Source organism: Pyrus communis, chromosome 8, assembly GCF_963583255.1.
Source record: "Pyrus communis chromosome 8, drPyrComm1.1, whole genome shotgun sequence".
In the NCBI taxonomy this organism is placed as follows: Eukaryota; Viridiplantae; Streptophyta; class Magnoliopsida; order Rosales; family Rosaceae; genus Pyrus; species Pyrus communis.
The window spans coordinates 23,581,647-23,596,309 of NC_084810.1; the positions used below are offsets into that span (position 1 = coordinate 23,581,647).

General features: G+C 39.4%; 1 protein-coding gene across 1 annotated transcript; it reads right to left on the reverse strand.

Moving 5' to 3' along the window:
- Nucleotides 1–11,637: 11,637 nt before the first annotated feature.
- LOC137741649 (phenylacetaldehyde reductase-like) lies at nt 11,638–14,133 on the reverse strand. Its single transcript, XM_068481341.1, has 6 exons — nt 13,905–14,133; nt 13,622–13,797; nt 13,332–13,517; nt 12,948–13,110; nt 12,125–12,311; nt 11,638–11,933 (listed from the first exon to the last, which is right to left on the reverse strand). The coding sequence occupies exons 1-6, from the start codon at nt 14,020–14,022 to the stop codon at nt 11,789–11,791; spliced, it is 975 nt and encodes a 324-aa protein (XP_068337442.1). The 5' UTR covers nt 14,023–14,133; the 3' UTR covers nt 11,638–11,788.
- Between the last annotated feature and the right edge of the window lie 530 nt (nt 14,134–14,663).

Genomic DNA, 14,663 nt, shown 5'->3' on the forward strand with positions numbered 1-14,663 from the left:
TGCATGGCTGCGGGAAGAACTGGAAGCAGTGGCACGGCGCGGTGGTCGCCACGGTTGGCCATGGAGGGGATGGCCAACGGGATAGCCATGAAGTTTATGGCAGGTGTCTCGGTTATGATAATCAAAATTGCAGTAGGTGCAGTGGAGGGGAGGACGAGCAGAGGAGTGACGGGACGGGCCACGAACAGCCATGGGAACGGCAGAGAAAGCTGCCGAAAAAAAAAAAAATTAGGGCTAGGGTTATAAACCTGCTCTGTATACCATGTAGAAAAAGGTATGTAGGCTAAAAAATATATTTGTTATTGATACGTGAATGTGGAAAAATGGAAGAGAATGCAAATGGAAGAGAATGCTTATGGAAGAGAATGCAAATGGAAGAGAATGCTTAATTTTTTCATTATTTCTCTACAAGATTACAAGGATATATATACATGATACAAATGTGTAGGTAGGACAAGGTAGCCGTCCTAGTGTGTAGGTAGGACAAGGTAGGAAGGCTGTAGAGGACAAGGTAGCCGTCCTAGTGTGTAGGTAGGACAAGATAGGACGGCTTGACGGCTGTAGGACGGCTAGTGTGTAGGTAGGACAAGGTAGGACGGCTGTAGGACGGCTTGACGGTTGTAGGACGGCTTATTCTTCCAATAATAATATTATATACAATTACACAAGAACTCCAACCATATTCCTTATTTGTCTAACAAATCTGGAGTGGCAGTGTCGGCAAGCAGACAATTTTTTAGAACGTGAACCTTCTCAGAATCTCAGATAAACAAACATGATCACTTACGTATCAGTCCTCGATAACAGCAAGCATTTATGTCACGATGAAGCGGTATTTGGCATTCGTGCCGCTGTTTTCTTAGGCAATTATTTTTTTTGGAAAAATTCTACTAATGTTATTTAATTGAGACTTTATTGATTTTCTGGTTTTGATCAAAATCTCTAACATTAATTTATTAATGCAACCATGTTTATATATATAGGAAACATTTAAGGGAAGGGATCCTCATATTTTTTTTTAATAAAAATAAGAATTAGTTGTAGGGTTAACACCACATTGAACTTTAACGATCTGAACTGTCTATTTTTCAAATTGCACCTCATAGATCATCTTTGCAAAATATTAGCAAAATCGGAAATATTTAAGACATCTAATTGAGTTGAAAGAAATTAACAAATACTTAGTTATATAAGAACAAAGATATTTTATCTTGATAATTAAAGAGGTAAATAGTTTCGAATTAAATTGAATTTTTGTAAGGATGATCTATGAATAGAGACCTACATAATAGACGGTTCGAATAGTTAAAGTTCGATGTAGAGTGGGCCCCACACCTAATCCTCATTTATAAAAAAAAAATGGGGATCCATTTTGCATGAAGGGCCTGTATAAATAAATAAAAATATATATATAGGGAATTGTTATTAGCATTCTAAAAATCTCATTTGACACTCCAAACTTTTTATATTTAAAAAGAAAAATACACTTGTGAGGAGTGTATAATGAGATTTTTAGAGTATTAATAACAGTTCCCTATACACACACACATTCCCTTTAAGGGAAAGGATTTCCAATTTTTTTCAAAAATGGGGACTATTTATGGGACCCACTCTCCATCAACTTCAACGATCCAAATCATTTATTTTGTAAGTCTCGATTCATAAATCATCGTTGCAAAAATTCAATTCAATTCAAAACCATTTGTTTATTTATTTATCACAATAAAATTTCATTGTTTGTTATAGAACAGAGTGTTCGTCAATTCAATTCAATCCGAAATTATTTGTCTATTTAATTATGACAATGAAATTTATTTGTTTCTTATAGAATAAAGTATTCGTCAAACCGAACCGACTATGGTGACTTGTTAAGATTCTTTGTTTTTTATAAAGCAAGATTCTTTGATTTACCAAGTTTTAGCCTTGATGCTGCAGTTTACTGTCTGTGGAGGGAAAGAAAGAATAACGAAAACTTTAGGAGTGAATCTGAATGCCTATCCAGCAAGCAAGCTCATTTCTTTAGAGCGTTAACCTTCTCAAAATCTGAATACCTTTCTTGAGTTGAGGCTTCCTACCGGGAATTAATCCTTTCATTTGCGTGGCGGTTTGTTAAATTACAAATCTAAATCAATGATCACACCGCTAAAAATACAGTGTAGATTCTTATGGGAAATAAACCCCGCAGCGGTGGCTGATATGAACTACAATTTAGTGATAACCGTAATGACTATTAGGGGTTTAATTCAGAATTATTAGGCTCAATTCCTGTTGTTTAGTGAAGTTTGTTATGCCCGTTGTCATTTAAGGTGTCTTGTTTTGTTTAAAATGAACTGAGCTCCCCCAAAATGTATCAGATCAGAATTTACAAAAGAAATCAAATACAAAAATATTGAGCTTGGCTCTTCTCTCTTCCTTCCCTCTCTTCTATGTGTAATAGTTAAGGTTGAGCTAGGGTTGACAATTGGGTTCTATCAGGTGTATTCAAACTATAAAAATCTCGACTGTAGTCAAGATAATGCATAATACAAAATCGTTGGATTTGTATGTTCGCCAGAACATCCTTTCATAAATTTGGGATAAATAATCATAACAAGGGCTCAAGTTGAACCTAAGCAAAAACATTTGTATCACCGCACGGGGCTCTTCTCCTGAATTGTCATTATTTAGTGTCTGCAAAACTGGGGCAGCACAGGCAACGCGCTAAACTCAATCATGTCCATCCAAAAACTTCTCTATCAGCACCAAAAATGCAGAAAAGCCAGCGCAACCAACACAGACCACTTGCGGACCTGCTAGAACAGGACAACATAAGGAGGTATAAGAGTCTAATCTTAATAGGCACGAAAACAAATTCTGCAGATAGTAGGACTATGATGAGCATAACACTAACAAGACCGGTACTTGTCCGGTTTATGCTTCTTTCACCCATGTTATGTCACATATCTTTTAGGGCAAGGTAGTGTTCCAACAATGGAAATTACCAACATTCTACACAAGTAGAGTCGCGGACTCTGGATTCTTTTTTTGATGTCGCATGAGAAATAAAACCAGAATCTGTGGCTGAATTCATTGAATTATAAAGGTATATGCAACCTCTTAATATTTGAAATTATCGTGATGTAATAACAAATACAACAAAGAATCAACCTATAATGCTTGTCTAACTACTAGAATCCCTTATAAATAAACATGATGGCTAATGAATGAATTCCTTGATTCAAAATGAATCCTTCGACAACAGAAGAATCCACAAGGATTCTTATTCAATCTCCAATTTGATAAACTAAACCAAATCTAATTATATTAAAGACACACAAACACGAAAATATAAACTCAAACTCGATAGTTGTGATGATTATATAAGCAAATAAAAACAGAATAGAAAATTAAAACTAAGATTAAATAAAAAAAAAACGTTGGGCTTTAAGGCAAGGGATGAAAGTCTAGGGATTCATAATCAACCATAAGCAATCCGGATTAGGTTTCAATGCATTCAATGTTGAAGTTGTTGGAATCTCCTAGCCATTAGGGTTAGGGTTCCTTGTTTTTAGGGTTTAGTTTTAGTCATGCAAATAATCGCTCCATACTTGAGGGACAAGATTACATTTTCCGTTTCTAACCTAGTCATGCACCACAATCTTAGGCCTTGTAAATCGTGGGTTGTTATTTCCTTTCTTATCTCATTTTAAGGCTATTTAACAGCCACAAGTGTTATTCAATTCAAGAAGAATCCTCCCAGTTTTCTAGTGCAATCAAGTCTTAAGCTCACAAAAGCTTTCTACTATTTTCTTGGTTCTAAGATCTAGTATCAGAGCCCCACCATAGGGCCTGATCAAAGCCTGCAACAAAGTAACTAGCATGAAGCAACAAAGATATGACATCTGAAAGCAGTTTCGTGCAACGTGCCATTCCGAGGTTTGATGGACACTATGATCACTGGAGCATGCTAATGGAAAACTTTCTACCTTCCAAAGAGTATTGGAACTTGGTGGAGATGGGAATCACTGTAGAAGCAGAATGAGCTGATTCAAGCGAAGCATAGAAGAAAGTGATTGAAGATCAAAAGTTGAAAGATTTGAAGTGCAAGAACTACTTATTTCAAAGCATTGATCATTCAATCTTGGAGACAATATTGAAGAAAGACACTACGAAAGACATCTGGGATTCTTTGAAGCAAAATTATCAAGGAACAACACGTGTAAAACGTGCCCAACTGCAGGCTCTTCGAAAAGAATTTGAAGTGTTGCACATGAAGGCTGGAGAATTGATCAATAACTATTTTGGAAGAACTCTCATCATTGCTAATAAGATGAAGATTCATGGAAAGCACATGGAGGATGTGGTGATCATTGAGAAGATCTTGAGGTCTATGATTCCGAAATATGACTATGTTGTATGTTCTATTAAGGAATCAAATGACTTGGATACTTTGTCCATAGATGAGCTTCAAAGTAGTATTTTGGTGCATGAACAAAGATTTAGCCGCCATGTTGTAGTGGAAGAACAAGCGCTGCAAATCACTTTAGGAGCCCAACAAGGAGGGCGAGGTGGAGGTCGAAGTACCTATCATGGAAGAGGAAGAGGAAGGGGCCGATTTGGGTTTGACAAATCAACCCTAGAATGTTATAATTGTCATGAGCTTAGGCATTTTCAATGGGAGTGCCCAAAGAAAGCAAGGGAACAAAAGGCAAACTATGCAGAGACAAAAGAAAAGATGATGTTGATTTTTAGGAAGCTGAAACTGAGCACATTTGGTTCCTTGATTCTGGGCGCAAAAGGGATATATTTATTGACTTTGATAGCAGTTTCAAAGAATCAGTAAAGTTGGGAAATGAATCAAGTCTTATTGTACAAGGCAAAGGCACGGTTCGAGTAGAGGTGAATGGAATAGTTCACGTAATCATGGAATAGTTCACGTAATCACGAGTGTTTTCTTTGTACTAGAATTGAAGAACAATCTCTTAAGCATTAGGCAGCTGCAAGAAAAGGGACTCGTTGTGTTTATTCAACAAGGAAAATGTAAAATCTTTCATCCTGAGAAAGGTCTAATCATTGAAACTTAGATGACTTAGAATAGAATGTTTGTTGTGCTAGCTCATTGCCCACCACCAAGAGAGACAAAGTGTTTCTCCTCTCTGACCATAGATCAGGTCACTCTTTGGCATCGTCGATATGGACACCTCAGCTGGAATGGACTCAAAGTACTCCAACAACAGAAGATGGTGGAAGGGTCACCGCAGTTCAAAGCCATTCAACGAGTATGTGAAGGTTGTTTGGTAGGAAAACAGCATCATGATCCATTCCCAAAGGAAAGCATATGGAGGGCTTCCAAAAGTCTTCAGTTGGTACATACTGACATATATGGTATGATCAATCCAATTTTGAACAGCAACAAATGGTATTTAATTACCTTTATTGACGATTTCTATAGAAAAACCTGGGTTTATTTTTGATAGAAAAGTCAGAAGCCTTTGCTACTTTCAAAGCCTACAAAGCTAGGGTGGAGAAGGAAAATGGAGCATTCATTCGAAGTCTAAGAACAGATTGAGGGGGTGAGTTCACATCACAAGAGTTCACAAGCTTTTGTAATGAGAATGGGATACACAGACAATTGACCACTGTATACACTCCCTAGCAAAACGGTGTCGACAAGAGGAAAAATCGGACCATTATGAATATGGTATGAAGTATGCTGTCGGAGAAGCAAATTCCTAAAACCTTTTGGCCTGAAGCTGTGAATTGGACGATGCATGTGTTGAACAGAAGTCCAACTCTGGCCGTAAAAAGCAAGACACCTGAAGAGGTGTGGAATGGACTCAAACCATCAGTGGAGCATTTCAAAGTCTTTGGCTGTATATCGCATATCCATGTACCTGACAACAAGAGAGTTAAGCTTGATGCCAAAAGTCTCAAACGTGTATTTCTAGGGGTAAGTGAAGAATCTAAGGCTTATAAGATGTTTGATCTTATCTCAAAGAAGATAATTGTTAGCAGAGATGTAGTCTTTGAAGAAGACCAAGAGTGGAGTTGGGATGATGGCCACGAGCAAGCCATTGGCTGATTTAGAATGGGAAGTCGACAAAAAGGCAAGTACAGAAGAGGAAAGCAATGAAGAAAAGTCTGAGGCGATTGAAGAACTAGAGGAAAATGGGTTCAACAGCAACAATTTTTTTGAAAGAGACACCTCAAATGTCTATGACTTACTTCCAGAATGATGAGCATGAAGACCACTTGCATGGATGAGAGACTATGAGACTGGTCAAGGTTTGACACACCCCGACCGAGATCAGGGCGTGCTGGCCATCACACGGAGGTGACGTAGCCATGTGCACGTGCGGAAGCTAATAAAATAGTAATATAAAAAGTACGAATAATTAAAAACTAGCATACAAAGTATTAAAAACAAGTGCTAGCGTAAGTGAGACACAAAATCAGAGCAAGTCTACAGCAGTCCAAAAGAAAAGATGCGACAAAAGTACACCCGAAGGTGGTCCTACAATGGTGAGTGCCTGTCAGAAATGCCGGGAACGCCCTCTGGGAAACCACCAAAACTGCTAAGCAACTAGAACCTGGAGGGGCGCAAAACAAAAGCGTGAGTGGGCAAAAACAAAGCTTTCGAAAACCATTTAATAAATATGTTCTAACCCCTCTCTGTAAAACCTGTATACTTTCCAGAAAATAAACATATATACGTATATGTATATAGATATGCCAATCATGCTCAAGATTATGCCATGCCAAAATCCTATAATAAAATGCAAGTGCTCAAGTATAAATCATGATCATAACATATAATCTGGCAGCCGGAGTCACCTAACGTGACCTGTACGGCTGCATATAGAGCTCAAATCTCAAACTCAATAACTGAACCTGCCCACGAGTCGGAACCACCTAAAGTGGTCTGTACGACAGGCCTGGGTGTAACATATATATACGCTCTAGTGCTATGATCACGTGAAGGCTGTGCGAATAATCGCGGGTCACCTACGAGTCGGAACCACCTAAAGTGGTCTGTACGACAGGACTGTGCACCTAACTTGGATCCAAGCTGAGCGTGTGGTACGAGAGGTGAACATCACGTGAAGGACTGTGTCCTACTCTGGGCGGGAGAACTAACACCGGGGGTGCAGGTTATGAGCTCTCTAAGCATCTCAAACCACTGAACATAAATATAAATAACACTCACCTGGCACTTACCTGTGCGTCCACAGCACCCAATATGCATATGTATACGTATGCCACTACTAATGCATGTGATGATGCATAAACGATAATAATAAGGTGCATGGCATAAAACAAATAACCCTTTTTAAACAATTTCTGGGAATATAAATGTATATAGGTATATACGGAAAACCAAAAGCCCACTCACTGGTAAGTGGAAGGGTCGTAGCCCCCCTGCCTCGAGTGGCCACGCTCGTCCTCGAGATACGTATCACCTATACTAGTAGAACACGTCCATACAATTTTTAAGGGCTAAAAACTACTAAATCATACATGTCCAAGCAAACCAAAATCCGGCCAACTTTGAACACGACGATCCCGACGTCCAAACTCTTCCAACAAAGCACTCCGAGACTCCTTGGGACACCACCAAGCTACCTACGAGCTTCAAAATCCTAAAAACGTGATGAATTAAGTTTGCATGAATAGTGCTCAAAACGGACATCGTCGAATCGACGTGAAAACGACGAAGTTCTCACCTGAAAATGGTACGAATGGACTCCCACGAGCCTCACGAACTTGAAGGTGTACTTGGTTTCCTCGATCTGTGGAAGTTTGAGGGGTTTTGGGTGTGTCCGTATGTATGTGTTTGAAAGGGAAAGGAAAAGGAGCACAGGAGAGAGAGATAGGGAAAAGACAGAGGGAGAGGGAGATGACAGTGTGTGTGTGTGTGTGGCCCAACACATGCCAACACCACACAAAACAACAAATAAACGTAAAAGAACGAACTAGGGGTAAAATGGTCATTTCACACGTGAGTTTTCGATAATTCCGGGACGGGATGTCACAAGGTTTCTCCGATGAAGAAGGTGTGAATTTAGCTCATCTAGCTTTGTTCACTAATAGTGATCCAATGACATATGAAGAGGCAATGAAAAGTGAAAAATGGAGACATGCAATAGATCAAGAAATTGAAGCAATAGAAAGGAATGAGACATGGGAACTAACAAATCTACTATCAAAAGGAATGATGGTTGGAGTGAAGTGGATTTTTAAAACAAAACTTAATAAGCATGGGGAAGTAGACAAGTATAAGGCGCGGCTAGTTGCTAAGGGATACAGCTAACAATATGGAGTGGATTATGCAAAAGTATTTGCACTAGTGGCTTGCTTGGACACAATTCGTATGGTGTTTTCCCTTGCTGCACAAAAAAGTTGGATGATTTACCAACTTGACGTCAAATCAGCCTTTCTACATGGAGAAATTAATGAAGAAGTGTTTGTTGATCAACCTCCAGGTTATGAACAGAAGGGGGAAGAATCAAAAGTCTATTGACTTAAGAAAGCGTTGTATGGACTCAAACAAGCTCCCCAAGCTTGGTACAGTTGCATAAAATCATATTTTGTCAAAGAAGGCTTCAACAAATGCCCTTACGAACATACTTTGTTCAATAAAATAGCGAATGGAGGTAAAATATTGATTGTTTGTCTGTATGTTGGTGATCTTATATTTACTGGGAATAATGAAGTTATGATTGAACAATTTAAGAAGTCCATGATGGTTGAATTCGACATGACTGATCTTGGAAAAATGAGACACTTTATGGGAATTGAAGTGTTGCAAAGGGAAGATAGGATCTTTATAAGCCAACGAATGTACACTCAAGAGGTTCTAGAAAGATTCAACATGGATCAGTGCAACTCAGTACAAAATCCAGTGGTTCCTGGTTTCAAACTCACAAGAGATGAAGAAAGAGTGGGAGTTGATGGTACTCTCTACAAGCAAATGGTGGGAAGTCTCATGTATCTGACAGCCACACGCCCTAATTTGATTTTTGTTGTAAGTCTAATCAATAAGTACATGGAACGTCCCACTAAGTCTCATTTGATGGCAGCGAAGAGGATTCTAAGGTATGTGAAGGGAACAGCTTGTTTTTGGGTGTTTTATAAGAAGGGATGAGATGAAAAGCTCTTTGGTTACAAGGACAGTGACTATGCTAGAGATCAGGATGATAGAAAGAGTATATCAGGCTATGTCTTTATGATGAATTCAAGTGCAGTATCTTGGTCTTCAAAGAAACAACCAGTGGTTACTCTTTCTACCACCGAAGCTGAGTTCATTATTGCAGCATCAAATGCTTGTTAGGTTATTTGGCTAAGAAGTATTTTAAAAAGTTTAAGTCATGTGTAATTTGAATCTACGATGGTGTACTGTGACAACATTTCAACCATCAAACTCTCGAAAAATCTAGTAATGCATGGTCGTAGCAAGCACATAGACGTTCGTTTTCATTTTCTTCAAAATCTGGTCAATGATGGAGTAGTGGAGCTAAAACAGTGTTCTATCTAGGAGCAAATTGCAGATATTATGACTAAGCAGTTGAAGCTCAAAGTGTTTTCAAAGATGCAAGAAGCAATGGGTGTTTGCGAATACCCTGGAATAAACTGATTGTCAATGACATTCAGTTTAAGGAATGATGTTGAAGTTGTTGGAATCTCCTAGCCGTTAGGGTTAGGGTTCGTTGTTTTTAGGGTTTAGTTTTAGTCATGCAAATAATCTCTCATATACTTGAAGGACAAGATTACATTTTCTGTTTCTGACCTAGTCATGCACGCCGATCTTAGGCCTTGTAAATCGTGGGTCGTTATTTCTTTTCTTATCTCATTGTAAGGCTATTTAACAGCCACAAGTGTTATTCTATTCAAGAAGAATCCTCCTAGTTTTCTAGTGCAATCAGGTATTACGCTCACAAAAGCTTTCTGCTATTTTGTTGGTTCTAACATTCAATAGAATATTTTGTCTCTTAGATGACAATTCTTGTATCTAAGTCTGGTTAAGGCACTATAGACCATAGTTCTCCTTACATATATGATTCTCTCCGGTTATGGCAGAGGTCGTATATCTTCAAACACACCTTCTTCTATGGAGCAAGATGAGTTGCACCTTCTCTTTCTTGTTTCTCAATTTGTTGTCTCAGGATGTCAGTGTTCCACTCATCCAACACATCCACCATCTGGTATGACATTTCCTTTAGGATATCCAGCTAGTGTTGCATGTTGGCCTCCTTCATTTGCCTTTGCTCTGCATCCTCAAGCACAGCTTGAATAGCTTTGAGATTCCCAGCGAATTCTTCAACTTCTTTCTTAACATTTAGAACGAGTTTCACCTCGTCCTCTATGTACTCATAAGCAATTGTCGCCAGCTTCTCTTGTAGCGTGGAAACGAGCGCATCAGCCATTTTCAGGTATAGAAACTCATAAATCGGTTGATAATGGAGAAGAAAAGGTCGGCAGCGTAGGAAAGTATATATGAAGATTCTTTGCTAGTTTGTTCTATTACGTTTCTTCTTTGCTAGTTTGTATAGACAGTGGACACCTTTGGTTTCCCGTTTGCTTCAAGGTCTTAGGTTCGAAAATCGTGGATGGCGAATTCGATACCAAATTAAGTTGTCCATTGTGTGATTTTGCCAAACTCCCTCTCCCTTGAGTGTAAAAATATCGATGTACTGAAAGAAAAAAAAAACTAATGCAGTTTTTGATAAAATTACAAATGCCATGAATTTGAATAGAACATTGTCAGAAGAGGGGCTGCATTTTATCAAAACTAAAAGGCCTCTAGGCTATTAAGCAAGCTCTGCTGTTGCCTGTTTTGTGGTAGTAGAAATTTGGAGCGTAATCTCCAGAAACGATGGCGCTTCGCTTGAATGTTGTCGAAACTTTCTTGGAACTGTAACTCTTTGCTTTCTTCATGTTCAAGCTTTCCTTTTTTCGGACGGATATATTTTCGCTGCCAACCCCAAGATGTTTCTGCTTCTACTTCTTTTGTTGGTCCTTGATGATGACGGAACCTCTGCCTCTGTGCAAACAACAACTCGCCGGCTTTGTTTCCGAGCAGCTTCTATTTGATGCCGACTCTTCAACCTCTCAGCTGCCTTATTTTCTTTCTTGTTGACCTCCTCCAGCTTTGTCTCGTAGAGCTCTTTCCATTTGAATGCTGCATTCAACTTCTTGGTGTTTTCGACCGCCTGATCAGCCCTCGAAGCACCGAACTCTTACGCGTAGAAATTCCACAACTTATCAGTGACTGGACTCGAATCTCTGCCTCTGGTACTCTTCTCTACGCACCTCAACTGACCGTACATTTAATCTGGTAGGGTTTTCTCGAGAAGATTAGAATCCACTTTGCTAACGTCCCCGCCAAGGTGGCGCATCATATCTAACACCAAAGATGGAGGAGCTGTTGCTGCTGCTTTTGCTTCCACAGTACTAGCCATGTTAGTAATTACTTGCTATTAGTCCTTTTAACTTTCGGTGAGGTGAAAATCAAGAGAAATTCTCTCGTTGTACAAAGAATTTGACGTAGACTGTGGGCGGACTTACGTGGAACTGGTTAGCCACCACGTAGCGTTCCAGTCCAACAATGCACTGATATTCTAACTTACAGCTACCCCGATTAAGGTGTGAACTTTAAGGTAAACTTATCGTACACTCATATTAATATTATTTTCTTCACAGAACAAGGAATAATTAAGGGAGTTGAAACAACCATTCAGGTTACATGTCCTCGCTACTAGTACAATACATACCTAGATCCCTGATAAGTTTCCTATCCCTGCAGTTTTATTTATGAAATAAATCCCTTGCTCTTTAGGCTCTCAACACCATCCTTGATAATTTGATCCATGGGAATGAATTCTAAACCCATGTTCATTAGCTTCTTTGCTCCGTTCTTTTCCCTCAGCAAGCCCGGTTGGGTGTCCTTTGGCAAACTACACAAAGGTAAACATATTAGCTCGATCATTTTCAAAATCAGGCACTCACACCACCTAAAAATTTACAAAATTCTGCCAAGGCAAGCGAGAATGGAGCGAAACATTCACTTATCAGGAAACCAAACATCTAAAACATAAGATATGCACCCAATTTCATTTGCAAAGGCATTTTGTGGACCGAAACTTACCTGCGAACCTTGTACTCAGGGTAAAGTTCAGCAACCTTTGCCACAAAGTCACCATAACGTGATATAGCTTCCAAACACAAGTGCCTACCGGTCGCTGATTTGTTCTCATACACTAAAATGTGTGCGAGAGCAACATCTTTAAAATGTACAGATCCCATAAAGAAGTCCTCATATGTTTCAGTGCAGCCTGCAGCAAAGATCGAACAACTCAAAACTATATATATGTTGTTTCTACTTTCTAGGGCCTCATCCTTTTTCTCAGTCCTCTCCAAAACAAACTTTATCGAAAATCCTTAGAACTTAAAGAAACATGTGCTAAAAAAACAGGTGTAGAAGAGTTCCTTTAGGATTACACATATGCATGCTCACACAATCGACCTTCTCAAGCTTACGGACTAACTGGCAAAAAATTAGCAATCTCGACTGTTATGAAAGAAGAAATCTTATAAGTGTTGAGGTACCAAACTCAATCTTTCTTTAACAAAAATGTCTTAAGAGAAAGAAAATACCTAATTTTTACCTCATTTTTAGTTCATCAACCAACCACAGCATCATACATAATAAAAGGGAAATGTTCTCTTGCCATTGAGATGATATGTCATCATACAAACTGTCAATCAAAGATCAAATTTCGTCTAAATTTATGATTCGAGTGCAAATTTTGCAACATTACATGGCATACTATCAGGCAAGAGAACATTAACTACTAGTGGAATATTCGAACAATTTAAGAGGGTAGTCCTAGAGGATAAATAAAGTCAACAATCTACTTCTAGGTGCAGTCATAGAGGATTTTCTAATACAAATTTGCAGAGAAAAGTACCCTCAAGAATGCGAAGGAGCATCAACATGCTAGCATTGAGCCTGGGCGAGATAACAGGGCCCATCACCGTGCCCGGATTCACCACAACCACATCCAGCCCCTTCTCCTTGGCAAATTCCCACGCAGCTTTCTCCGCCAGCGTTTTCGATAATGGATACCACAACTAGCCAAACACCAAACACAATCAGCATTACAGTCCCCAATTGTGAAAACTTCAAGTAGTTAAAAATGAAGAATTAATAATCAAAAGATGAAAGATACAGTCCCCAATTGGGAAACGTGCACCGAAAGTTACAAACTTTCAATAAGAAAATAGAATGCGGACATTAAACAGACAATAAACCGCGGTTTTTCAAAACACAACTAGGCACTGGAGTAACTCACTCCCTTCTGCTTGCAGTAGTCAATGTCTGTCCAGCAATCCTCGCCCTTGATCTTATCGGACGGCCAGCTTGGGCTGGGAGTGATGGCGGAGATGGATGACGTCAGCACCACACGGCTGACCCCAGCCTGCTTCGCCGCCGTCAGAACATTGAGCGTTCCTTTGATCGCCGGGTCCAGGAGCTCCTTCTGCAGATTAAACAAAAAAAAAGCACCACGTTTTCAAAATTACGCACAATTAATCAGATATAATCGAAATTATAAGGAGTTTGATAATGTTTAATGGCGGGAACCTCGGGGTCGTGGACTTGATCGACGATGCAGGGAGAGGCGAGGTGGAAGACGCCGGAGCAACCATCGACGGCGGCGAGTATGGAGTTGTAGTCGAGGAGGTCGATCTGGAAGAGACGGAGGCGCGACTCTGCCCCCTCTACTAACGCTTCTAGATGCTTCGTCTCGCCCTCGTCCTCTGCAACAAACAAAACAACCGCGTTATTAATTTTGGACTGAACGCGAATGGAATGAATGGAACTGTGGCAGTTGTGTAGATAAGGGGAAAAGCAAGGGTGAAGTTACTGAGATCCTTGACGGTGGCGTGGACGGTGTAATCACGGTGGAGGAGGAGACGGACGAGCCAGGATCCGATGCAGCCGCTTCCACCGGTAACGCATACGACCTCACCCTGCTTCGACATCCTCCCTCCCTGCAGGTTGCAGTGTCCCTTTGCTTTCAGCAGTCGAGTGCTCCTCGGCTGATTGTTGTTGGTGATCAAATTGGATTGGGCCGACTGGATAATGAAGATAATGAAGATAATGAAGATCGAAAATTGAGTGTATAATGTACACACAATATCTCGAGTTAAAACGCTTGCCCTCCCTTTAATATTTAAGGAAAACTAACCAAAAACGCTTCAAAATTTTGAGTTTTAACAAAAAATCGTATATAAACTTTATTTAATGATAAGGACAAAAATTAAAAAATTAAAAAATTAAAAATAATCCAACCCAACCGCGCGGAAGCATGCGCCAACCAATTCAAATATCAAATCAAACATTTGTTGTAACTGTGAGCAGATAGAACTGATAAGAAGATTAAGGTGCAGTGCAAAATAAGTAGTAGGAGTAGTACAATGAATGATGAGATGGAATGGATGGATGAATTAAATTATTTTTAAAACATTTCATTGGGAAGGAAAACGTGAGAGTGAAGCTTCAATGACTCTTTTTTCTTTTAGAGAGGGAGAGAGAGAAATTTGTTTACGTACAAAAAGAAGGAAAAGAAAAGTAGTAATTTTCAACAGAAAATCAACGATGCAAAATCAGCACCCAAATTACT

Excerpts from the sequence above, each read along its gene's own strand:
- LOC137741649 (XM_068481341.1), bottom strand. The coding sequence starts at position 14,022 with ATGTCGAAGCAGGGTGAGGTCGTATGCGTTACCGGTGGAAGCGGCTGC. Across the intron at positions 13,111-13,331 it reads ACTACTGCAAGCAGAAGGGA|TTGTGGTATCCATTATCGAA; the intron begins GTGAGTTACTCC and ends GTGTTTGGCTAG. Across the intron at positions 12,312-12,947 it reads GCTCCTTCGCATTCTTGAGG|GCTGCACTGAAACATATGAG; the intron begins GTACTTTTCTCT and ends TCTTTGCTGCAG.